The 26523-nt window shown below is 39.9% G+C and overlaps 1 protein-coding gene across 1 annotated transcript in view; it reads left to right on the top strand.

The window, feature by feature from the left end:
* Nucleotides 1–26380, top strand: part of TDRD9 (tudor domain containing 9) — an 84845-nt gene extending 58465 nt beyond the window's left edge. Inside the window, exons 21-36 of the mRNA XM_083360491.1 lie at nt 1949–2065; nt 3149–3256; nt 3809–3909; nt 6339–6512; nt 9073–9184; nt 12894–13106; nt 14274–14363; nt 14480–14740; nt 15470–15625; nt 16449–16519; nt 17110–17219; nt 17436–17532; nt 17846–17984; nt 20676–20794; nt 24391–24463; nt 25734–26380. Of these exons, the coding sequence (XP_083216617.1) occupies nt 1949–2065; nt 3149–3256; nt 3809–3909; nt 6339–6512; nt 9073–9184; nt 12894–13106; nt 14274–14363; nt 14480–14740; nt 15470–15625; nt 16449–16519; nt 17110–17219; nt 17436–17532; nt 17846–17984; nt 20676–20794; nt 24391–24463; nt 25734–25835 (2043 nt within the window). The 3' untranslated portion in view covers nt 25836–26380. The remainder of the gene's footprint in view (nt 1–1948; nt 2066–3148; nt 3257–3808; nt 3910–6338; nt 6513–9072; nt 9185–12893; nt 13107–14273; nt 14364–14479; nt 14741–15469; nt 15626–16448; nt 16520–17109; nt 17220–17435; nt 17533–17845; nt 17985–20675; nt 20795–24390; nt 24464–25733) is intronic.
* Nucleotides 26381–26523: the final 143 nt, after the last annotated feature.

The raw sequence follows: 26523 nt of genomic DNA, 5'->3' as shown, positions 1-26523 counted from the left end.
TGAAAGAGAAAATACAGACTAATATTCTAATCTACTAACACTCACTGTTTCTTGTTCAACGTACTTCTATATTTCTCTTCATATTCTTATCATGTTCTCATTTCTGTATAATGAAGTGGCCAGAAGCATGTTGTTATAAAGATATATTTTTGCTTCCTTTGACAATTCTTGCAACAAGCCACATGCTACCCGCTCCGTTTTTACCACTTTTTATATGTATTAAAATGTCTCCTCCATCCTGTGACTTTGGTAAACATTCTGTCAAATGCACAGATTCAGTTACTGACTCTAGTTTTTTGCCATGTATCTTCGACTCCATTTTTCAGATCAAATGTAATTATCGAATTTTCAAACCTATGTTCCTTCTGAATCATTCAGCTATATAACTGCAAAGATTCACAATCTTAGTTAACAACGCACATGATATGAACACAAAATTACACATATTCATGTCCTCAACCAATACACTTATAGCCAGTATTTTTGGTATTATAAACTAAAGTGCATGAAACAACCAAGGGGACATCACTTATTCCTGTTCGGTGTTGAACTGTTAATTTCCACAGGTGTTTTGCTTTATTTCTATCACACAAAACGCATGTTGCATTCAGCAGCCAACTTTCAAATCATATTCACGCTGAGAATTGAGGATCTTATTGAAAGAATTCTCAGAGTTCATAGCCACCATGATGGCTAGAAATTAAGGAAATCTCTAACACAACACATATCGGAGGCACTAGAATAGTGATGATGAAGCTTTGGGGCTCAGCATGTCAAAAATTTGGAAAATGCCTAATGGATCTGCTGGCGTGTCACGTACACCCCAAACAAAAGAGAAACAATTCTCTATTTAAACATCCCCCTCTCCCGGGGTCTAGGCTGCCCTGAATAATAGCATTTGATGGCAGTGACAGACTGGGCCTGAAGTGGAAGCCCAGGCTTCAACCTCAGCCCAAACACCACCACTGCTACTCTAAAGGGCTGCCTCACACCATTCCCTAAAGCATGGATGTCCCCATGACCCAGTCCTCTCCAGGGTCTGTCGGGCAGTGATCTGTTTCTGTTGACAGGCCCCTGCAATGTATCTGAGGCTCTTCTGGGTTGTTTGGAGCCTTTGCTCTTGTACCAGATTTGGAAAATGCTTTTCCATGGCATCTGAAAACTTCATGAAAGCCTGCCCTGTTCTCATGCAATTTTCAGAGGCTGTGGAGGCCATGTGAGCACATGGACCTCTTTTGTGACTTCTGGAGGGTCCGGAAGCTGTGCAAGAGCATACCCTATTCTCATGTGGCTTCTGCAGTTTCCAAAAATTTCTTTCAAGAATAGTTATTGAGAGTTGGTAAACACTGGCATGTCACCCAAAACTTACTTTTGACACACATGTCATAGGTTCATCATCACTGTGGTAGAATATGAGACGGCTGCTCTTTGATAATTTCAGTCTATTGCTTAGGTAATATTAAGTAGATTTATCAGCAAAGGCCTAGGACAGTGGTGGTGAACCTATGGCACGCGTGCCACAGGTGGCACCCAGAGCCCCCTCTGTGGGCATGTGCGCCATTGCCCCAGTCCTAGGCCTTCAACTGGGTTTTATAAAATCTTCGCTTTAGGCCTCCGCCGCCGTGTGAAAAAAAAAGGTTCAATAAATTTCATCTCGTGGGGAAAAAAAAGATCTTGCAAAGTTGGAATGGATTGATTGAACTTTTTTGTCCCACCCAGTTTCCCATTACCACTGCAGCCACACCTGCCCAATGGGCTATGCCCACCCTGCACCCAAAGATATATAGTGGGTTTTGGATTGCAGTTTGGGCACTCGGTCTTTAAAAGATTTGCCATCACTGGCCTAGGACATAAATATGTGAGAATTTATTTTGTATAAGTGTTTTATCTTTAAGCACCTTTACTTTTTAGGTTCTCATGTACTTTAAAACAGTTTTACAATTTTTAGGTTGCTGAGTTATATGAGGAGTTGAAAAAAAGAGTTGGCACATTCAATATGTATGTCGACACTCATTCTCCCATCATGGATCAAGAACATGCATATAAGCAGCGTTTCATTTTGCAGGTGAGAGAGCTGGTTATATTAGAAATGTTTTCAAGGATATTCAAAATATTTATGAATCTGCTGAGACTTAAGCACAGGTTAATTTCAGAGTGTCGCTTTGAATATTTTTATTGCTTTTCTATTTTAATGGTACAATTAAGAAGCATACAGACAAAACTATAGTAAAGATACATGGATTTTGTGACCATAATTTTCTTGTTTTTAGATTTTAAATATGAGCTCTTTATTTTTCTAGATGTGAGATACACAGTATATGGAAATCCAATTAATTTACATAGTTTAGTGTTTTATTACAGTGTATATATATATATATATATATATATATATATATATATATATATATATATATATATATATATATATATATATATATATATATATATATAGTATGCCACTTACTTCCCTCCATGAATAAAAGGGTCAGATAGATAGATAGATGATAGGCAGATACTGTAGATGGATGGATGGATGGATGATAGATAAATAGATATGTAGATAGATAGATTGATTTTTTAAAGTAATTTTCTTTGGGGTCAGATTTTCCCTGTTCCTAAATCAAGAGCTTCCTATCCTTATTACAAATGTCCAAACATTATACCTACATCTTTTGCTTGAAAATATGTGATCTGTAGTTGAATGTTGGGGCTATTACAAGACTCATGCATGCATACCTATCATTCAGTAGGTGTAGGTGTAGTAACAAATGGTGAAAACATCATCCATTTTACGGTGCTTTCCAGTATAGAGATGTCATGGCCAAGCAGCTTTCCAACCAAGGGGATAAAACTAATGTAAGTTAGAGGAGTGAAAGCATGTGACTAGGAATAAGCTTGGGTGACACGATCATATACAAGTAACTGCAGAAGGAAGACGGGATTTGCTGAGAGGGAGATGTCTTTTTTATAGCAGCTTACTCCCTCTTTACATCAGCAAGTATCGTCGGCCGAATTGGCAAAAGAAAGCTCAGGACCGTATAGATTGGAAACATGTGGAAGAGGCCTTCATCCTGCAGTGGATAGACAATGGCTAAAATGATGATGATGATGATGATGATGATGATGGCGACTCCCTCTTATTTCTCAGGTGGTGATTGCTGGAGCTTTCTATCCAAATTATTTTACCTTTGTGCACCACGATAAAGAAGTTGCCGTGAAGGAATTGTCAGGCAGAGATCCCAAAACAACGGTGATGGTATGCAAGTTAAGTTTTTACTGGCTCTCACAACGGGGTCTTAATTTTCCACATGGCAGCTGCCTTAATCTTTTGTGGCCAACGTAACAGAATTTTGTGGCACTTTTAAGTATTTATTATAGCATATGTTTTCATGGCTACAGCAGCCATAGCTGCTCCATTTTCCAGTTCATTTCAAGTCCACGTATAATAGTGGATTAAAAGAAGAATATGTGGAAAAGAGCAAAATGTAGGAAGAATAGACATTGGGAGCAAAGTAAAAAACCCAGAACCAGTAAAACTGCATGGCAGCCAGGAGACACTATATTCTTCCAGCAGGAAGTAAGGTCACACTTGGCAGAACTTGGATACTAGTAGAAGTTAGGCTACTCAAGATAAGGGAGCTGGATTTCATAATCAACTGATATTTCCTCTGGTAATCTGTCTTAAAATATTTAAATGTTGAATAAGAGAGTTATGTTATTTAATTATTACTATTGTTAAAATAATAATATAAAGAACATATTTAAAAATACAACCTTTCTGAAGATGCATACTTATTTTTCCTAACAGTTAAAGAACATTCCTACCTATGGCTTCCTGTATTATCAGCAGCTGCAGTCCCTTTTCAGACAATGTGGTCAAGTCAACTCCATTGTTTATGATGGAACCAAGTAAGTGGATGAGTATGTTTTCACTTTAGGCAATTTGTTTTGGTTTTGTTAATTGAGTAATCAGCCACAGCTCTTCGCTCTCCTCTTCAGCCAGGGGCTCGTTCGGTCACTCCTCCGACAGCCCTCCTGAGGTTCCTTACCTCTCCCCATTCTGAAGTCCCCGCAGACAGCTTTACTTTGTCCAAGCCAGCATCTGAGGTAGTCATTACAGAAAGTAGTAGAAAAGCTGTGTCATGGCCCCAGAGGAGCCTGGAGTTGGAACCGGGACCGTCTGATGGGGGTGGCATGTTTGGAGAGGCCAGGGGCTGAGGACGATGCTGTCCCGGGCTCCTTTGGCATCGAGGAGGTAATTGACTGCCAGAGAGCTGCCTGCCACCAGACCCAGGGGAGGACCAACTGCAGAGGCAGCAGATTCCTTCTGATGAGGCATAGCTGCCTTCCCCACTCAATCCAAGGGCAAAGTGAGTAGAGCAGAGACAAGCTCAAAGGAGGGCTGCAGGGCTACTCGGGAGAAGGTCGCCCTGTCCCTCACCAGGAACACCTGGCATAGGCTGACTTAAGTAGAAGCCTAAGGGCATTTGTCTGTCTGTTTTGGCTTACACTCCCCCGGCTTTGACTCGTGCTCTTGCCTGTTCCTTGCCTTTGTTTTGCGGACTGCCTTTTGCCTTGTGGACTTAACTTGTGCTTGTGCCTGGACTGTGGACCTTGCCCTGTGAGCTTGCACCCTCTCTTTGGATTTCGTTTGTTGTTTACTGGCTTTTGGAGAATGAGGGTGTCTGCCTTCAGGGTAGTGTGGCATGGAACCTTCCCGGGCTGTTGTAGCGGTGGCCTTTTTTTCAGAGCTATAAAGGACTCTATTGATGTCTGCTTCTGCCTAGGGGATCTAGGTCATAACAAGATGGTTGCAGCTTCAAAGGGTCTTGAATCAAATGCATTACCTGGATCCCGCCCAATCAGGATTCAAGCCTGATTATGAGACAGAGACAGCATTGGTCGCCCTTGTTGATGATCTCTGGCAAGAGTGGGATGGGTTAATGCCACCATCCTTGCTTTCCTTGACCTCTCAGCAGCCTCTGATAACATCAACTGGTATCTTTATGGAACAGCTGCAGGGTTTGGGGCTGGGCAGTAGAGTCTTACACTGGTCAGGCTCCTTTCTCCAAGGCCAGTCCCAATTGGTATTAAAGAAAGAGAGATCCAGCCTATGACTGTTCTTTTGTGTGCTGCAGGACTTGGTGTTCTCTCTACTTCTTTTTAACATCTACATGAAGCTGCTGGGTGAGATTGTCTGTCACCATGGGTTGAGGTATCATCAGTATGCTGATGATAGTCAACTTTATATCTCTACCTTGGTGGTTTAAGTAATGCTATGATTGCCCTCTTGGTGTTTGGAGGCTGTGGGGAACAATAGGCTTGGATTGAACTTGGTATTCCAAATGGCTTTGGGTGCATGGAACTTCAAAATCTGGGACTTTAACATCCTTAGTGTTAGTTGCATTATCTGAGACAGACGTGGTCCTCAACTTGGGTGTAACTCGCAACTTCTGCTTGAAGAGCAGGTGGCAGTTGTGGCTAGGAGAGTCTTTGCACAATTTTGCATTGTGTGTCTTTCCTTGATTAGAGTTCCTGTACTCGGTCATTCAAGCCCTGGTCATCTCACTCCTGGACTGTGCAATGTGCTCCCAATAAGGCTATCCTTGAGGAGCATTTGGAAGGTACAACTGATACAGAGTGTGGCAGTGCAGGCAGTCTTTAGAGCCTGTGTTACACCACTGTTCTGCGAGCTGCACTGGTTACCAGTTTGCTTCCAGGGGCAATTCAAGGTATTGGTGACCACCTTTAAAGCTCTGCTTGGCATGGGCCCAGGTTACCCGAGGAACTGTCTCATCCTAATGGGATGCCCTGACCTACCTGTGCCAGAGGAGGAGGCATGCTGTAGACCCCATTGATCAAGGAATTCCAGCCGATGGGGTGTAGAGAAGAGCTTTCTCTGCAGTGGCTCCTGCCCTTTGCAACAGTTTGCCTCTTGGGATGAGATCTGTTCCCACCCTCCTGGTCTTCCACAAGAGCCTGAAGATTTGGCTCAGCCAGTTGGCTTGGGGTCCCCGTAGGGGAGAATCAGACGGGGCACCAGGCAACATTTCTTAGGACAGTTCTTCTACCAACAATATCCTACCTCACTTTATTCTTTTTTTGCACACTTTCTCCCCTGCACCTCACTTCACTTCTTACTTCCCTTCTTTCTTTCATCATTTGTGAATGAAGTGGGACGCAAATTTATCTATCTGCCTGTTTCTCTCTCTCTCTCTCTCTCTCTCTCTCTCTCTCTCTCTGTGTAAACGTACGTATGTGTCTGTGTTTGCACACACGCTCATAGACATATTGTAATCCTTAGACAGTTTTATTTATTTTTATTTTTTTTAACCTAGAGCCTTTGTAGAATTTACTCGGAATCCTACAGAACGTTTTAAAACACTTCCTGCAGTGTATTTTGCTCTTAAAATGGCACAGATGAGGATTCCATTTGAACTGAACATCCATTCCCCAGGCGAGATAGAGGAGAAAATGGCAAGTGGAAATAGCATCATTCTAAGGGACATGAGGTATGTCATTATGAAATTGGGTTTGGTTCCTTATTTGACAGAGAAACTGTTTTGCTTTGATTCAGCAATGCCTAAGCAGAGCCAAAATATACTTTGCAAGATTCTAATATGAAATGAGCTTTAAAAGAAACGAAATGCAGAGTTTGGATTACTAAAGACTGAGCGATGTGGAGCTCTGAAATGGAGAAGAGGCTTGGAATGTCCAAGAATATGGCATGTGATTTTTTTTGCCTAATCTGGCATCTTATGACATGAATTAAGAGTAACTTTAATCAGCTCCTTCCTACTCCACTGTTTGTTTTTTAAATGTCTGCCAATAGTCATAGGCAAGAAACAGTTCTGTGGAAGGTGTGGCAGAACCATCCATCCTTTGCATAGAAAGCAAAAGGGCTCCACACCCAGGACAGAGATACAGTGTGGTTGTCCATATTTACTCCTCCAATCCCCATCAAGCTGGTAAAGATTTTTTGCACACCTTACAGATTTATTTAAACAAGTTGATTTAAACTATCTTATCTTGATAATGGGGATAATGGGGTGGCTCAGTGGGTTAGGACGCTGAGCTTGTCGATCAGAAGGTCAGCAGTTTGGCGGGTCGAATCCCGAGTGCCGCATAGCAGAGTGAGCGCCTGTTACTCATCCCAGCTTCTGCCAACCTAACAGTTCGAAAGCACGTAAAAAGGCAAGTAGAAAAATAGGGACCACTACAGTGGGAAGGTAACAGTGTTCCGTGCGCCTTTGGCGTCTAGTCATGCCGGCCACATGACCACGGAGACGTCCTCGGACAAGCGCTGGCTCTTCGGCACACACACAGTCATGGCCGAATATATATATATATATACACACACAGTCATGGCCGAAATTGTTGGCACCCCAGAAATTTTTTCAGAAAATCAAGTATTTCTCACAGAAAAGTATTGCAGGAACACATGTTTTGCTATACACAGGTTTATTCCCTTTGTGTGTATTGGAACACAACAAAAAAGGGAGGAAAAAAAGCAAATTGGACATAATGTCAAACAAAACTCCAAAAATGGGCTGGACAAAATTATTGGCACCCTTTCAAAATTGTGGATAAATAAGATTGTTTCAAGCATGTGATGCTCCTTTAAACTCACCTGGGGCAAGTAAAAGGTGTGGGCAATATAAAAATCACACCTGAAAGCAGATAAAAAGGAGAGAAGTTCACTTAGTCTTTGCATTGTGTGTCTGTGTGTGCCACACGAAGCATGGAAAACAGAAAGAGGAGAAGAGAACTGTCTGAGGATTTTGAGAGCCAAAATTGTGGACAAATATCAACAATCTCAAGGTTACAAGTCCATCTCCAGAGATCAATTTGCCTTTGTCCACAGTGCACAACATTATCAAGAAGTTTGCAACCCATGGCACTGTAGCTAATCTCCCTGGTCGTGGACGGAAGAGAAAAATTGATGAAAGGTTGCAACGCAGGATAGTGCGGATGGTGGATAAGCAGCCCCAAACAAATTTTAAAGGAATGCAAGCTGTCCTGCAGGTTCAGGGAGCATCAGTGTCAGCGCGAACTATCCGTTGACATTTAAATGAAATGAAACGCTATGGCAGGAGACCCAGGAGGACCCCACTGCTGACACAGAGACATAAAAAAGCAAGATTACAGTTTGCCAAAATATACTTGAGTAAGCCAAAATCCTTCTGGGAAAACGTCTTGTGGACAGATGAGACCAAGATAGAGCTTTTTGGTAAAGCACATCATTCTACTGTTTACCGAAAACGAAATGAGGCCTACAAAGAAAAGAACACAGTACTTAAAGTGAAATATGGTGGAGGTTCAATGATGTTTTGGAGTTGTTTTGCTGCCTCTGGCACTGGGTGGCTTGAATGTCTGCAAGGCATCATGAAATCTGAGGGTTACCAAAGGATTTTGGGTCGCACTGTAGAGCCCAGTGTCAGAAAGCTGGGTTTGCATCCGAGATCTTGGGTCTTCCAGCAGGACAATGACCCCAAACATATGTCAAAAAGCACCCAGAAATAGATGGCAAGAAAGCGCTGGAGAGTTCTGAAGTGGCCAGCAATGAGTCCAGATCTGAATCCCATTGAACACCTTAAATCTTAAAATTGCTGTTGGGAAAAGGTGCCCTTCCAATAAGAGAGACCTGGAGCAGTTTGCAAAGGAAGAGTGGTCCAAAATTCTGTGTGAGAGGTGTAAGAAGCTTATTGATGGTTATAGGAAGCGACTGATTTCAGTTATTTTTTCCAAAGGGTCTGCAACCAAATATTAAGGGTGCCAATAATTTTGTCCAGCCCATTTTTGGAGTTTTGTTTGACATTATGTCCAATTTGCTTTTTTTCCTCCCTTTTATATATATATACACACACACACGCACACACACACACACACACACACACACACATGCATACACACACACACACACACACACACACACACACAAACACACACGAGACAGGGTCCATGGGCCATCTTTTTGGAATAGCCCCTAAGGAGACTTAATGACAGGGATGTCTTTAGATTGTACATGATTAATGGCTAGCATTTGTTTATTATTTTGATATTTGTTTTTAGAGTGAACGTTGACTTTCAGAAACATAGTGTGACTCCCATGCAGAAGTTTTGTAATACCGTGGAAAAACTGCAGAATATAAATAGTTTTGATTTATCTATCTGTGTCACTGAGGTAGGTGATAAATATGCTTATATGCATTATGTGCAGTACCGTCCATCAACTTTAGTGGGATGAACTCTAAAATGGGGGAGATTGGAAATCAACTTTTGGGTGTGAGTAAATTTCCAATGCATTACCCATGCATATGAAGCACGTAGGCAAGTATGGATTATTTCTAATAGATGACTCTACTCATAGAGTTAGCAATCATAAATAGAATAAAACTTGAAAGAGTTCCAACCCCAAAAAAGTGTGAAATTTAAGCATTTATAATGTTGTAAAAGGAGTTTAAATTATTAAATAAATTCAAATTAAATCAAACACCTACCAGAAGAGGAAGATGTTGGCTCCTTTCTTCTAAGGAAAAAAAAGGAAGGGTCTGTATTAAATTTCCCAGAGACTTTCTTCCATTTATAGTATTAATGAAGGAAAAGGCTATCTCCTCTATTGTGACCACACAAATTCATATCCAGGTAAACAGTTTCTTTTGGTACTGTCCATAGGGAAGCAAAAGGCAAGGGAGAAAAAGAAAGATACGCCCAATTGAATGCAGAATTCCAGAGAATAGCTAGAAGAGATAAGAATGCTTTCTTAAATGAACAGTGCAAAGAAATAGAAGAAAACAATAGAATAGGGAGGACCAGAGATCTTTTCAAGAAAATTGGAGAGATGAAGGGAATGTTTAATGCAAAAATGGACATGATAAAGGACCAAAATGGCAGGGACCTAACAGAGGTAGAAGAGATTAAGAAGAGGTGGCAAAATTACACAGAAGAACTATACAAGAATGAGCTTAACGTCCCTGATAATCACAATGAGGTGGTCACTGACCTTGAGCCAGACATCTTGGAATGTGAAGTGAAGTGGGCCTTAGAAAAGCTGAGCAACAACAAAGCTAGTGGAGGTGACAGTATTCCAGCTGAGCTATTCAAAATCTTAAAAGACAATGCAGTAAAAGTGCTACACTCAATTTGCCAGCAAATTTGGAAAACTCAACAGTGGCCACAGGATTGGAAAAGATCAGTTTACATTCCAATTCCAAAGAAAGGCAGTGCCAAAGAATGTTCAAACTATCGCACCATTGCACTCATTTCTCATGCTAGTAAAGTTATGCTTAAAATCCTACAAGCTAGACTCCAGCAGTATGTGGATCGAGAACTACCAGAAGTACAGGCAGGATTTCGAAGAGGCAGAGGAACTAGAGATCAAATTGCCAACATACGCTGCATCATAGAGAAAGCTAGAGAGTTCCAGAAAAGCATCTACTTCTGCTTCATTGACTGTGCTGAAGCTTTTGATTGTGTGGATCACAACAAACTGTGGCAAGTTCTTAAAGAGATGGGAGTACCAGACCATCTTATTTGTCTCTTGAGAAACCTATATGTGGGTCAAAAAGCAACAGTGAGAACTGGACACGGAACCACTGATTGGTTCAAAATTGGGAAAGGAGTCTGGCAAGGCTGTATACTGTCGCCCTGCCTATTTAACTTATATGCAGAGCACATCATGAGAAAGGCAGGGCTAGATGAATCAAAAGTTGGAATTAAGACTGCCGGGAGAAATATCAACAACCTAAGATATGCAGATGATACCACTCTAATGGCAGAAAGTGAAGAAGAACTAAAGAGCCTCTTGTTACACCTTTGCTCCGCGAGCTGCATTGGTTACCGGTTGCTCTACGGGTGAAGTTCAAGGTGTTAGTGATGACTTACAAAGCCCTTCATGGCATGGGTCCGGATTACCTACGGCAACACCTGCGGCCGGCGTCAACTTCCCTCCGTCCAGTGCGCTCCCACAGAGAGGGCCTCCTCAGGGTGCCGCCGATCAAAGAATGCCGATTGGTGGCCCCCAGGGGGAGAGCGTTCTCTGTGGGCGCGCCAGACCTTTGGAACTGCTTACCGGTTGAGCTCCGGATGGCCCCCGACCTTCGCTTCTTCCGGCGTGATCTCAAAACCTTCTTTTTTGAACAAGCTGGCCTGGTCTGACGGGATGGGGTTGGGTTTTTATAAATAGTTTTAATTTTAATATGTATTAATTTTATGGGCATAATTTCGGAGCCATTCGGAGCCATAATTTATGGGCTGATTTCGGAGCCATTAGAGTCGCAGCCTAGAGTGACCTCCGGAACGCCGGAAGACTGTGAAATGGAGGATGCAATGGCGCTGATGTGGAGCGGCAGGCAGAGAGGCGAGTTGATGTGTTGTGACTGCTCGGTGGCTGTTTTACAGCCGTTTCGACAAGAGGCCCCATGGCTTGGCGTTGGAGTGTTGGCGGTGCATATTATTGGCCGTCGGACGGCACAGGTTATCTCACGTCGCCCATGTTTTATGGGGCCAGCTGGACTCGAGCTGCTGAACTTCGCCAGCTGGCTTTGGTCCCATTTATTATCCAACCTTCCTCGCTTTGGAGAAGAACCTCTGCAACCGGAACATTTGTTATCTCCAGGTTTTTTTTATGCCTGGCAATTGCTGCTGAAACCCCTCTTTCCCCCACGACCCTACCAGACTCAGAAGGTCAATCTTTCCCAGCATTAGGCTCTTCTCCAGTGAGTCCTTCCTTCTCATTAGGTGGCCAAAGTACTTGAGTTTTAGCTTCAGGATCTGGCCTTTTAAAGAGCAGTCAGGATTGATCTCCTCTAGGACTGACCGGTTTGATCGCCTTGCAGTCCAAGGGACTCGCAGGAGTCTTCTCTAGCACCACAGTTCAAAGGCCTCAATTCTTTGGCGCTCAGCCTTTCTTATGGTCCAACTTTCACTGCCATACATTGCAAGTGGGAAGACCATAGCCTTGACTATACGCACTTTTGTTGACAGAGTGATGTCTCTGCTTTTTAGTGTGCTGTCTAGATTTGCCATGGCTTTCCTCCCCAGGAGCAAGCGTCTTTTAATTTCTTGGCTACAGTCCCCATCTGCAGTGATCTTGGAGCCCAGGAAAATAAAATCTGTCACTACCTCCATTTCTTCCCCATCTATTTGCCAGGAATTGAGAGGGCCAGATGCCATGATCTTGGTTTTCTTAATGTTAAGTTTCAACCCAAGTTTTGCACTTTGAAGTTACAATAGTATTAAAAAAGTAACTTCAAGACATATCCTTTTGTTTATAACCATTGAAGCATTCCCACAGTCATGTGATTGGCATTGAGTGCTTCCAAGCTGGCTTTTGATAAGCAGAGTCAATGAGGAAGTTCACAGTAAAATTGCAAGTTGTGATCATATGATGTCTTGCTTAATTACCTCCCATGATTTGTTTAACACTGTAGCGAAAATGAGGTTATAAATTGTTGCATTCATGTTTAGTCTCACTTAATGACCATGTTGCCTAGAGACAGAATTGACAATTAACAGTTGTGGTCATTTAGCAAAGACAGCTTGTAGCTTCATTCCTAAAGAGTAAGGCCTTAAAACATTGTTAATTTTGCAGAAAAAGCAGTGCCCTTGATTTGCAGTTTAGCTAAAACATTTAAATGTTACAGAAGAACTAAACAGTAAATAATTAGCTCAAGATAGTCACTTGCCAAATATGAAAATGTGGGGTAAATCCTGAGATAAATCATTTAAATTTCTTCTGTTTTTCTCTTGTCCTACTTGTCTCCCAGACTCTGCATTTAACCGACTGTTAACTAAATACTGTTAATTAAGAACAGCTTGAAAATCCAGGCTTGTTTTTTGTGTGTGTGCGTATTGTGTCAGAGGATGCTACAAAAAAATCTTGCCCTTTTCAGATTGTAGAGGTTGGGCACTTCTGTGGATACAGAACAGATGAAAGAAGTACGGCTTTACTACAAAAACTGTCTGCTGAGATCAGTCAGCTGGAGTTGATCTCTTTGCCTATTCGCCCTTATCCAGACTTGGTTTGTTTGGCACCTTTTACTGAATGTGAAAAAGAGACGTACTACCGTGTCCAGGTCCTGTATGTGTCTGGAGACAGCGCTGAGGTGCTTCTTTTTCAAATCCTTGAGCATGTTCAAGTATAATCATGCAGAATACGTTTAGTGCAGTGTTTCCCAAATTTGATGATTTTAAGATGGTTGGACTTAAAATTAAGATGGTTGGACTTAAAATAGGATTTAAAAACCTATCTATTTGAACAATCCGGCCTGGTCTGATGGGTTTGGGGTTTGGATTTGGTTTTGGTAACATTGTTTTAATTATTGTTTTATATTGGGCATAATTATTTAATCTTTTTTAACTTTTGTATGTATATTTTGATATTTATTGCCCTGTACACCGCCCTGAGTCCTTCGGGAGAAGGGCGGTATAAAAATTTAATAAATATAAATATAAACTCCCAGAATTCTTCAGAGCAGAGCAAAGCTGGCTGGGGAATTCTGGAAGCTGGAGTCCTCCCATCTTTAAGTCACTAAAGTTGAAAAACACTGGTCTAACTAGCATAACAGTTAAAAAGGTAGTAGCACCTGGGGAAAAAATGACTGGTCTCTGCTTACATTTTAAAAATACATTATATATTGCTTGGAGTAAAGGTAATAAAAGCATGGATTTCTTTTGGAAAGGAATGGAAGACTTTTTTAAAAAAAAAATCCTACTTCTGAATAGCAAGAGTCTTTGTATAGCGCTACAGTATTATTTTCCCATTTAAGATATGTTGGGCAATAAGTTGTACTGTTTGGGGCAGCAACAGTTTTGTTGACTTGGAATGTATACATCTGCTATTACTATCTATTTCTGGCATTTGCTGGCACTAGAAGGGATACTCTTGGAAGCATCCAGAGGTATCCATAAATCAAATTGTTTTTCAGGGTTGCTTCTTTTGGGTGCTCTTTGATTTTTTGTTTTTTTGGAAAAGTTTAAGTGCAGGGCCATGTTCCAGTAAATGTTTGGAAAAGAATAGTCAATTACAATACTTTTTGGGGGAGATGATGGAAAGAGCTGACTGAAGCAACAGTAGGAAATAGCATCCCATTTTGAATGAAGCAGACCTCAACTTTCACAACAGCTCTGCACTTTGTGTTAAGCCACGTTTTGTTCCGTTTAGCTTTATGTAATGTGTTGTATTTGTAAGCCAGCTCACTATTGCCTAGGGTTGCATTCTTTTTTTCTATGCCTTGAAAGAAGTTTATTTTAATTGCTTTTTGTTGTACCAGGTGTTCTATGTAGATTATGGCAATAGATCAAAGGTGGCATTGTGCCAGTTACGAGAGATTCCAAGCCACCTCCGAGAGCTTCCCTTTCAGGTAAACTTTTCTCTAGTTTTTAATGAGTGACAGGTCAGTGTTATGGGGAAGTGCATTAGTCAGAATATTTCATTTTCTTGGAAAATATATATTTGTTTTGATATTTTTTTGTTCAGGCTCTGGAATTCAAGGTGCGCAGAATACATCCCTCTGCACGGTCTCTTGTTTGTGGAGAACAGTGGAGTCATGCTGCAAACCAAAGATTTGCTTCCTTGGTCAGTGACCATGTTCTGATGGTGAAGATTTTCTCAATTGTACACGGCATCTTGCATGTGGATGTGTTTCAATGCTCTGGCATTACAAACATGGTGAATATCTCTACCATACTTATTGAAGAAGGCTATGCAGAACCTGCAGATGACTGTTATGAATCAAAAGTAAGAGATTTTTCTCTTTATGTTATTTCTGTTAGGAAAACGATTTGAATTGTAGTATGTGTCTGTGTATCTGTATGTCTGTGTATCATCTATCTATCTATCTATCTATCTATCTATCTATCTATCTATCTATCGATTGTCTGTCTGTCTGTCTGTCTGTCTGTCTATCTATCTATCTATCTATCTATCTATCTATCTATCTATCTATCTATCTATCTATCTCCAAACTTCTTAACTGCCCATCTTTCTCATACAGGGGCTCTGGGTGGTTTCTTGAACTTGTGGATGCAGGAAACTGAAGAGTTGAGGATGGTTACTGACCCACTTCATTATTGTGCTTCTCTTTTGTACACAGGAACATATGCTACTTTGGGGCATGTTCAAATGGCCTTACAAAAGGGCATTGGAAAAGATGGGTTTCATTGTGAAGCAGTTGAGCTGAAATTGATTGGGAGATTTAGCATCCTCATGATTTAAGCAGAATGTAAAGTTACTCACACTACACAGCTCAACAGCATATAATAAGGGTACTTTTATTATAGCTTAAAATCTGTGATGTTTACAGTACCTATGTCAGGTCCTTGGGAAGGACGCGATAGGTGGATAAAAATGCCAAATCCAGTGTAAACTGACTGACTCACTGTTCAAGCAACCACAATAATACAATTTTTTCTTCCTGCCTTTTCACCCACCTATCAAAATCTCTCCCCTCTCCCCAAATCTCTATAGCTAAATCATGAAACTCTCAAACAACTGTTTTCAAAGCCAGAAGTGTGTGAGGGGAATAAATCGGTATCCTTCCCAAAGAGCCCAAGAGAAGAGAATGCCCTGGCCGAAATACTGGAGAGCTGCTCTGCTAACAGGATTAGTACCCCAAATTGCAAAGTAAGTTTAAAAGGTATTAAAAGATCTTTGCCACTCCCACCCCCATTTTATTGCTGAGCATTGAATGATTCACCTGAAATATGAAATGCTGTTTTTTTCTTGTTTCTATGAATAACAAGATTGCTTCTTCATTCCATATCAAAACCATTGTGAAAACTGCTGAAAAAAACCAAAAATATGCATACCTATTAAAAGTTAATTTGTAAAGCATTTGTGCTGCTACTTTTTTGCTCATAGAGAATTAGACAATTTCTGGTTCAGAAAAATGAACAAGACCAGGTCATAGTTGCGAGTTTTACCCCTCTGGGATTTTATGGAAGAGGTTTCAAGAGCCTTCCCTCCCTCCCTCCCTATTTAATCTTGCAATTTGTTGGAACAACCAACTTTACATTTTGAATTAAAAGAGATTTGTTTCAAAATACCCTGATTAATATTAGTTGCAGTTTAGGTTTCACATGTTATTTAAATAATCCCTTTTTGGCAATGACCAAAGAGAAGAGAAGAGAAGATATATGTGTGCAAAGATGTATCTTCAAAGAATGACCAAGCATTATATTATTTATATTTTATTTAAGTCAAGAGCTTTCTGCCTCCTTTCGGGCTGCACACTAATCTTATAAAACCCAGTTTACAATGCAAGTAGAAGCTGTTTTGGATCCTCAGAAGAGGCTTTTTGTAGTTTATATATTACCTAGGGAGCAAAGACAAAAAATGAAAGACTGAATTTCACATAACATAGTAAAGACAAATCCCAAAGCTAACAAACTGAAATGTTGCAGGTGCCTTCTTAATCCCATTCTCGCTCTCACTCTCTTTCCAAAAGGTCACACTACTTGGCCCCTTCAGTGCCTACAACCTAAAATTCAGCAGTATGACCAGAATTTCCAGATTCAGGTAAGATGCTGTTCTACAGTGCTTTGGGGGCAAAATGTGTAAGATTATAAACTTCATGTTTTGCTTTTAAGAATCTCCAAGATATCTGGTGGACTACTGCAGTCTACAGAACAGTGCTTCAAGAGCTAAGGCTGAAAGCAGCACAAATTTCTTTGTGTTTATTATTACCCTGTCCATTTACAACATTTTATGGAGGTTATGCAGGCTGCACATAACAACATCTTCCATTAATTTTACCACTCCCATTTTTTTCTAATCTTTCCTCCTTTGTTAACCGATAAGGAAGCAGAGAGAGAATAATCTACACATCTTTCTCTCTCTCACACACACACACCCTCCAGGCAGTTCTTTGAATTTTCTTAGTCTGGAAGCACTTCTCCTTTGTAGTTATTTTCTGCTTTCTGTTCTCGGTGAGAGAGATGGTTGTGAGATATTTCTAGAATATTCTGTGCTTATTATGGTTTGTGTAATAGTTGTATATAGAGAGTTTTTAAGTACTAATAGTAGTATTTATTTTTAAAACATTTGGAATATTGAATTTTTAAAAGTTCTCATAATCATGTCGAATCATGCCTTTCCCCATCCTTTAGAACAATCTTGGTAGAGAAGGAGAGTGTAAACTCTGTGGTTGTAGTTGATACTCCTGAGAATCCATTTCAACAAATACTGGTTGCTTCTTCCATATCTGTAAATGCAACAGGTAAAAAAATGCTTTGTCTTTATGCTGACTGGGGAATTCTGGGAGTTGAAGTCTACAAGCCTTAAAATTGCAAGTCTTAAAAGTTATCAAGGTTGGACACTGTTGGTTTATAGTGTGTATAATCTTTCCTGCCTACACTATATTTCTGATCAAAGCTATAACTATTTGACATTTTTGTTTTGAAAATTCATATTAATTTGCTTTTTATGGTGATAGGTTCAACAATGATGCTAAGGGAAACTTCTCTCATGCCTCGTATCCCGGGTCTCCCAGCATTACTGAGCATGCTGTTTGCTCCTGTGATAGAACTCAGGTATGTGAGGAACTTGGTCATCACTGGAAAACAATGCTTCTACTCCCATTTTGCTTTGCAGCCCCTGGAAATCTACTTCACTGGAGACCTGGCAGTGGGGGGCTAGGAACCTGATGGTGGGATAAGGAAGGTCTCAATTCATCATAATTTTAATGGGAACCATTTGAAAAAGCTATCTGCAAATGGAAAGAGTTCTTCCTTTTATAGAAATGATGTAAGGATGCATACTCTTATGTCTATAGGATTGTTATGACATTATGTACCAAAACATAGTTGCTATATTTTCTTACACTTAATAATCTTGTCACTCCAGGGTTGATGAAAGCAGAAAGAGATACACAGGTGTCCTATGTGGTTTGGGCTGGAACCAGTCTGTGGGAAGCCCAGTCCTCCAAGACCATGATATGGAACTTACATTTGATGTGCAGATTGATGCAGATGACATAACACAGGTAAAATGTGCTTCAGCTTTTCAGGTGTTATGACAGCACACAATTGGAATGTCACATCTTAACCTACTCCCTTAGGTTTCTTGGAATGAATCTGGCTTCAGAATTAAGAAACTGTCTGGTTTCTGTGAAACAAGATTGCCTGGTTATAACCTATAGATAATTTTGCTTGTTCAGTTGTAGGCACAGCATTATGTAACTACTATAACAGAATGGTGTCTTAACAGACTTTCTATAGTAAGTTGATTAAAAATTCCTTACAGATAGAAATTGAACAACAGGCGAAGTACAAAGCCATTGTTAACCAGTACATGAACCAAGCTAGCATGTTTTTATTTCTCTGCAATAATTTGCCATTGTATTCATTTTGCACATAAATTGTATTTGCAAAACAATGGTGGCGAGAGAACAGCGGTATACTAAGGCTGAAGATCTGTAGCGACTCACCCAAGTAGCTCATAGATTTCGTTGGAGTTACAGAAACTACAAACATCTAGAGTTTTATGAATGAGCCTCTGTTCTGAGGGAATCAGGTGAAGCTAATCTATTCCAGATTATTCAGCTTTTAAAAGTTAGGAGTTTGTAATAAGTTTTTATTTGGGTTTCTTTTTTGAGTTTAAAAAAAGTTAGTAAAAATAATGGTGACATGGGAGAAAGAAAAATCTCTCGAATGTCGATGCTACTCATGGAGGAAGCAAAACAAATGTATTTGATAATTGATGAGGGAATGCACTAATGATATTGTGACATTACTTAAATGGGTAAGGCTGAAATAATTGCCATTTTTTTCTTTTGGTGACATATGGAGCTTAAGAGGTAGAATTGTCCCTAATTTTGGCCTGCCTCTTTGGGAAAAGAGTGGCTTTCTGCCAGTCTTAAGATACCTGTTTTGATTCTTAAAATTGCCCTAAATTTTAATGTCTTTTTTTAAAAAAAGCTTCAAACATTTAACTTCACCCATTCAGAATACCAAAGCCTCAGTAGAGAGTGCTGGATGCTAATTCTGGTCTTTCAAGCTGCTTTTTCTTGAGTTTGAATCAGGAAAGCAGCTCAGACTTAACAACCGTTTGGGGATGTCCACACTAGGCATTTAAATATGTTTAAAATTGATTGTTCAGTTTTCCCCATATATGCGCTAGCTTATAAAATACTATATTTTAAAACATTAACATACATTGCCTGAAGAGGAAGTAACAGTTTGCCTTCCAAATGTTTTAACAGCTTCCTTGGCAGATCGCCTGCATCTAATTGATGCCTGCCTTTATGTAAACAGGAATGTGGGTATTCTTGAACTCTGTCCTAGGCTACATGCAGATCACAAATTTCCAAAGCCTTTTTATTGGCAAACTATTACAAATACCAGTTAAGAATAGTTTCATTGAATTGATGTACTGTTAATATTGGTGGGTAGTAAAGCTGGATTTAATCTGGATCATCAGAAATGCAGAGAACTAGGTCTTGTGTCTGCAGTTGCGAAAGTGAAAATTGCTATTAGTGGAAAAGTTTGACATTCAGAAACCATGTTTTATTATTTCGGAATAGTTTGTAATTTAACCACCAATCTGAAATGCCTGAAATGCATTGGAACTGTAGCTCACATATTTCCCAGGGAATATGACTATTTGCATTTTAATGGACCATTTATGAAGGAAGTTAGTATATTGCAAATTGTTGAAAGTAAGATAATTTGTGTTAGTATGTATTTATTTATTTACTATTGATTTATTATTTTTACAAATAACTCAAGGTAGCACACATATCCAACACACCTTCCTCCTCCTATTTTCACCACAACAACAACCCTTTGAGGTGGGTTATTGAGGTGGGCTGGGCTGAGAGAGTGATTGGCCCAGGATCATCCAGCTGGCTTTCATAGCTAAGGGGGCACTTGATCTCATTGTCTCCTGCTTTCTAGGCTGATGCATTAGTTTAAATAATTAGTGAATTATGATGTAAATGTAACATTTAAAATATGTGCATTATGTCAGGTATTCAGCTACAGAAACAAAAGACTTCAAAGTTCACTTAATAGTGGAGGCCAGAGACTGAAGGTTTACTACATGCAAAGAGAAAACATTTAGACAGTCGCTGAATCTGTAATATGATGTGTTTAGGTTTTGGCTTAGTATAGTGTTCCACCTGAGTCACAAAACCAGCTGGATGACCTTTCTCTCTGGTCTAGGAGAAGGATGCAATTGCAAACCACTTCTGAAAAACCTCTCCAAGAAAACTGCAGGACTTCTCCAGGCAGTCTCTTGAGAATCCAATATGATTGAATGGAAGGGAAAAAAATAGCACAAATTAGGCTTACTTGTTCAACCGCGATGGCTTTAAAAATCCTGATTAAGTATTATGTCTGAACCAGGCTCCTACGCATTTTCTTTATAAGGTGGTAACGTGAGTTGATTAAATTTATGTTCTTGCTCTTAAGAGGAATCTGGGATATTCCAAGTGGCTTGGAGTTCAGCTTCTGTGATTCTTCTCCAGTCCAACCTTTGATTTAATGGCTGCAGGTTGTCCATAGAGTCTGGAAATCCCAAATTTTAATAGACTTGAAACTTGAATCGAAGACTTCTAAATATAATCAAGTAAATGCTTTTTGTTGGAAGCTAAAAAGTTTAATTCATTTTATTTTTTTAAACATAATTATCAACTATCACTGTTCTTGTTAAAAAAAAATCACTACCTTCATAGATAAACATTCTGAGGACATGTATTAACAAATTAGCCTCTGATGACCCAAGTAGCCTGCTGCATTTTGGTCCTGAGAAAATTGCCCAGTTGCAGAATACAGCTCGCGAAAAGCTTCTAAGGTAAACTCTCTATTTTTTCCTTTACCTCTTTAATATTTTAAGTTTGTTTCTATTTTTTATAATTGCGTGGTGTGAAAAAGCAAATGTGGCTGTTCATTTGTCTATATAATTATAATTATAATTATAAAAGGCCCTGTGTGCTATCATTGGCCATTCTCTAATCCCAGAGGAAAATGCACAAGGTTGCATCTTCATGTAATGTCTAAAGAAAGCTCCTTGGAAATTTAGCCCTTTTTTCCCCCCATGTTAGCCTTGAGCCAAAATAGCCCAGCTCCACGTTCCATGTATTGTACGTGAAGAGGCTATGGGCATTCACAGGAGAGATAAATGATGAAATGAGTTCTGACATCATGATGCAAACTCTGCCCCTTTGTGCCTCAGATGTCACATGGAAATACATAAGAAGTAGAGCTTGCATTGTGATATTGTGACACATGCTTTGTCATTTTAACAAAATCTTGGCTTGCTGCAGATGGCCCTGGAGGGGGCATTTCAGTAATTACAATAGAAAGGACACTTACTCGACTCCTTCCAACTGGAAGCCAGAGCCTGCCAGCCTAAATCAAGCCAAGAGGAAAGTTGGTTAAAAGGTCCCCCCCCCAAATCACCTTCACCTTTTCTTTTAAGGAAGTGCTATCTATGCTGTCTTAAACTCCTGAGTAAAAGGGGTAGGATGTGTATCATAGAAATAAAGAAACGGAAGGAATGAAAGCAGAAACATTTCTTTTGCTCTTTCTTTATATATTATCTCAATAAAGATGCCAATCTAAGCCTGGAAAATTGTAGGGTACAGTCTCATCAATGCATTTTTTAAATATTTTTAAAAATCCGTAGCTATTTTTTCATCAAAACATTTGGAAAGATCTAATTATTACAGATCACTTGTAATATGAAATAGGCCCAAGTGGAACTTTTCATATGCTCTATGCATAGTTCTCTACGGCAATTGTACTGAGCACCCAGATGATCTTGTCATTTTTAGTATCAACCAGTGATTTATTTCTCCTAATTCTGTTTTAGCTGTAAGTGGATAGAAGGGAAACAGCCATTTTCTAATAGGCAATTCCACTGTGTGTGATTTGGGGGGGAGGGAGGAAAGGTTAGTTTTCTAGACTTGAATCTCAAAAGAACAAATATACAGTTGTTGCAGTTGGAAGTGCTGGGATTCTGAAATGGATGGACAGAGAAATAGAGCGGAAGAGATTATGTGCATGCAACTATGTAAAAGAGCTGTGCTTATAATTATGTGTGTTGTGGGAGTGGAAAGAGGCTGAGGTGGGTCGAAGAAGCATATTCTGTCATTATCCACTGGGATGTAAATGTTAAAAATAAACTCAGAATACAAACAAGTTGTTTGGACTGTACATTACTGTGCGACAAACAATAAAGACAGAAGTGTAATGGAATAATATTAAAGAATCTTCACCTCTGGATACAATGTTCATTTGGGTTTCACTTGGTTTGTATGAAGTTATAGTTAGTTATATATAGCTTTCCCGTGTCTTCTAATGCCTTAAAACAGGGGTGTCAAACTCAATTTCATTGAGGGCCGCATCAGCCTTGCGGTTGCCCTCAGGGGGCCGGGTGGGTGTGGCCTGGGTGGGTGTGGCCTACTGGGTGGGCATGGCCAGCTCTACATCGTTCGCATCAAGGGTGCCTATGGGGGCCTGGGCAGGAGTGGGACAGATCTGAGGGTCTCTGACAGAAGGAGGGTCTCTGGGCCAGGGCCAAGGCAGTGGGGGCCGTTCCCTCACTGTTTCCAGGATGGCTTCACGGGCCACATGAAACCACTTCGCGGGCCGAATCCGGCCCCCGGGCCTTGTGTTTGACATGTCTGCCTTAAAAGAAATCACAAATCAGAAGTGCAAATCCCCCCAAATAGGAAAATATTGAAAGAATAACTTCAGGTTTTATGATATGAAAAGTGTAAATGTTGTTGCCTTGTTCCCAGCACAATCTCTGTGATTGAGTAAAGTCGCACATTGTGTTGGATTCCTCTATGTGAAAAATACAAGCATGCTATAACAGCATGCAAGAAAAATGATTTTTTTCCCTTTATCTTTGCAGTTCTGCAATTCAAACTCTAAGAATAATGATAAAACTGTCTATTCAAGGAGAAATTGAATGGTTTACTTTCCTTCCCCATTTACCTGCTCTGTAGTTTTTAAAAAGGGGAGTAACTTCATAAAATCATAGGCAGTTCATATATCTGCATTTTAAGTTAATTGTATGTCTCGTGTCTTCACTACTTAAGAGGAAGTTATTTGAAAAACATGTCTAGACAGAATGAATTAGAACACAAATTCTGCTTTACTTTACACAGTTTAGAGAGGGAGGAGTTGGCAGAGAAAGAATATGTAGCAATCAAGTTGCTGTACACAACAAGACATTCTGAAAATAGCATAGCCTTTCTTTCTATGGATGGATGAACAGACAGATACCCGTAGATAGAGGCTCATAAATGTATATACATATATACATATTCATCATGGAGCAAAACTTATGTGATCACTAAGAATCAACCCTGATTTGATCACACATAAGATATGTATACACCTGCCTAGTGCAAAGTTTAAACACTTTGAAAGTGACTAAAATTATATTTTAAAAATGTTTGTATTATCAGAATGTACTTAATAAATTCATCCAGTTGGTATGTGGGCTGCTAGGATATGGAAGCAAGGACAGAGAAGTGCCTGTCACCTTAGCTCAGGGGTCCCCAGCTTCTGGTCTGCGGACTACTACCAGTCTGCAACCTATTGGGAACTGGGCTGGGTAAGTGGGCGAAGCTCCATTTGTGCAAGTGGCGGGCACGTGCATGTGAAACCATCCTCTCCCCTCTGCCCCTCCCCCCGCTGCCGCCACTGCTAGTCCATGGAGCCAGAAAGGTTCGGGACCGCTACTCTAGCTACTTTATTAACTTTAGATCAGACACATCAAACTTGTGATGTCACATTATGTTGTGCGACGTATTGGAGCTTTTTCTCCATTGCCGGCAATGGAGTGGGCGCGGTTTCCTGATGATGCATCTGGCCCATGGGCCGGCAGTTTGACACCCCTGCTTTAGATTGTGGGATAATTTGACCCACAAATGGAGCTTCTGGACTTGATGAAAGGCCATTTCCCTCCTTTTCATAACTTCAACCTTTTTTCCCCTCCTTTTTTTATAAAGGGCTTCCGAAACATTTAGGCGTTCTGAGAGTTACAACCCAATACATATAGAGACCATCAAATAGGTTTTGAAATCCAATCCTCCGATTATTCCAGGAGCCGAAATCTAATTATTGAGATGGCTCAAGCACCATCTAGTGAAGAAAAGGCCAGCCTCACTCCCTGAATAATTCTTTCCACTGTTAAACTTCATTTACAGTTAAGGGTTTTTTTAAAAAAAAACACACCAAAACATTAATCAGAATCAGCCCTCCTGTAACGTGCGTGCTTTGTTCTGCCTTCTGGAATGAGACAGAACAAAGTTTTGGCCTTCTGTGTGACATCCTTTCAGCATTTGAAGTGTTACTGTTTTCCTATTAATCTTCTCTCCACTGAATGGATATTATTAAATATGGATTTTTCTTTATTTGCAATTCCTCTTTCAGCTTAATTTGCAAATCAAAACCTCGTGAAGCTGTTCCTCCCATGTGGTATAAGAAATCATATGAATGGAGCCAGGTAAGTTTTTGTCCCCAGTTTTTAATCTTGTTTTAATGTATAAGCAAAACCTATTTGAGTTTCAACTACAAAGATGATAGGATAAAAATAAAAAGCCAGATCTGTCTATTTGTCTGTTTCTACAAAAGAGAAAATATATAAAAGAAAGGAATTGAAAATGGAAAAAAAAATCTAACTTTGTACATGGAGACACCTTTTGGACTTTTGCTTGAAACTTGAAATTAAATTTTAATTTTGGGATTTGATAATTAGAACTGTTTATGACTCATAGAAATACAGTGTACAGGTTGTCCTCAACTTACAGTGGTTCATTTAGTGACCATTCAAACCTACAGCAGCGCTGAAAAATAACTTACGACCATTGTTCAAACTTAAGACTGTTGCAACTTTCCCATGATGGTATGATCATAAGAGCCTTGGTGGAGCAGTGGGCTAATGCCTCCTTAAGTAACACCAGCTGCCTGCAATTAGTGCAGGTTCGCATCCCACCAGGCTCAAGGTTGACTCAGCCTTCCATCCTTCCGAGGTAGGTAAAATGAGGACCCAGATTGTTGGGGGCAATCAGCTGACTTTGTAATAATGCCGCTTGGGTGTGTGTGAAAGCCCTAATAAGCAGGCATATACATAGAATGAAGGCTACTGCTAAGCTTGTAAGCTGCCCTGAGTCTTCGGAGAAGGGCGGGATATAAATGGAATTAAAATAAAATAAAAAATAAAAATAATTCAGACGCTTGCAACTGAGTCTAACACACACACACACACACACACACACACACACACACACACACACACAGAGAGAGAGAGAGAGAGAGAGAGGGAGAGAGAGAGAAACATACCTTTACATTCTGCCTGTTCCCTCCACAAAGCCATTCAGAGGAAGTGCACAGCTTTTGACCACCAAAGGCCATTGACGCTTGTTTCTTATATAGCCTTGAGGACATGGGAATTTTTCAGAGGAAAATGCTCTGAAAATTCTTGTATCATCCTGTTACATGCTAAAAATAATGTTTACACCTAGATGCAATCTACAGTTAAACAACCAAACAATTGTGCTTACATTGTATAAGGAAATTTCATGCTGTCTCAAGAGTTATCTTCACTACAAGCTCTTTCTTACCACAAAGTCTTTTTAAAAACTAGCATTCCTCCTGCCTGGTGCCTCCCACATAGGTTTGCCCATACTAGGAGCTGTGCCCCACTTACTGACTTAAAAAAACCATACTGATAAAAATGTGGTTTATTACTAACTTTCTTAATTTCTCTCCTTTAGCTGAGATCATCACTTGTTATTGATCAATCTGATCAGCCAGCTCTAAGCAGGAGGAATTCCTCTCTCTACCAGCTGCATAAGTTGGTGTTGTTAAATGCCTAAATTCATGCTGCAAGAAGTTCTGTTGTCAATGCCTTTATTTAGCCTTTATTTCAGAAAGAAGTGTATTTAAGATTTTAAAAGTTACTTGTTCTCATAAAAAGCCTTTATGAAAGAAGTTAATTATTTACAGTATCTTAAAGTTTTTTTAAAAGAAGTTTTTAATTTTGCCTTCAAAAGATTCTGGAAAATTATATGTCCTGTTTTAGTACTTGTTTTCAGTTGTTCTGTGTTAAATTTCTAATATACTTGAAAAACCAAAATTATTGAGCATAAAGCACTTTTTGCAAAGAGAATTAAAAGAATGGCAAGTGAGCATAAAAAAACATCTTTATTATTTCAAGCAATTCTTTTTTTACCAAAAAGGAAAATTGATTTATTTTTAATGTGTTTTGAATGAACCATATTATACAATATGTATGTATTTATTTTCCACCCAGTCCTGAAAGACTGTGCAATATATGGCAATATAATAAAAAATACACAGCTGTACAACCAAACATACATATATAAGATGCATGTTCCCAATAAAAACCACTAAAAGCTGATTCCTTACTGGTGCAACACAACCCTGCCTTGCTTATGAAATATTAAGAAGGGAGAGGCAGCACGTGTCTCTGGGGAAGAGAGCTCCAGAAAGTGGGGGCTGCTGCAGAGAAGGTCTGCCATTTAGCCAACGACTCACAAAACT

This window comes from Vipera ursinii, assembly GCF_947247035.1.
Source record: "Vipera ursinii genome assembly, chromosome: 1".
In the NCBI taxonomy this organism is placed as follows: Eukaryota; Metazoa; Chordata; class Lepidosauria; order Squamata; family Viperidae; genus Vipera; species Vipera ursinii.
Note: the sequence above shows the minus strand (reverse complement) of the source record. Positions and strands in the feature narration are given on the sequence as shown.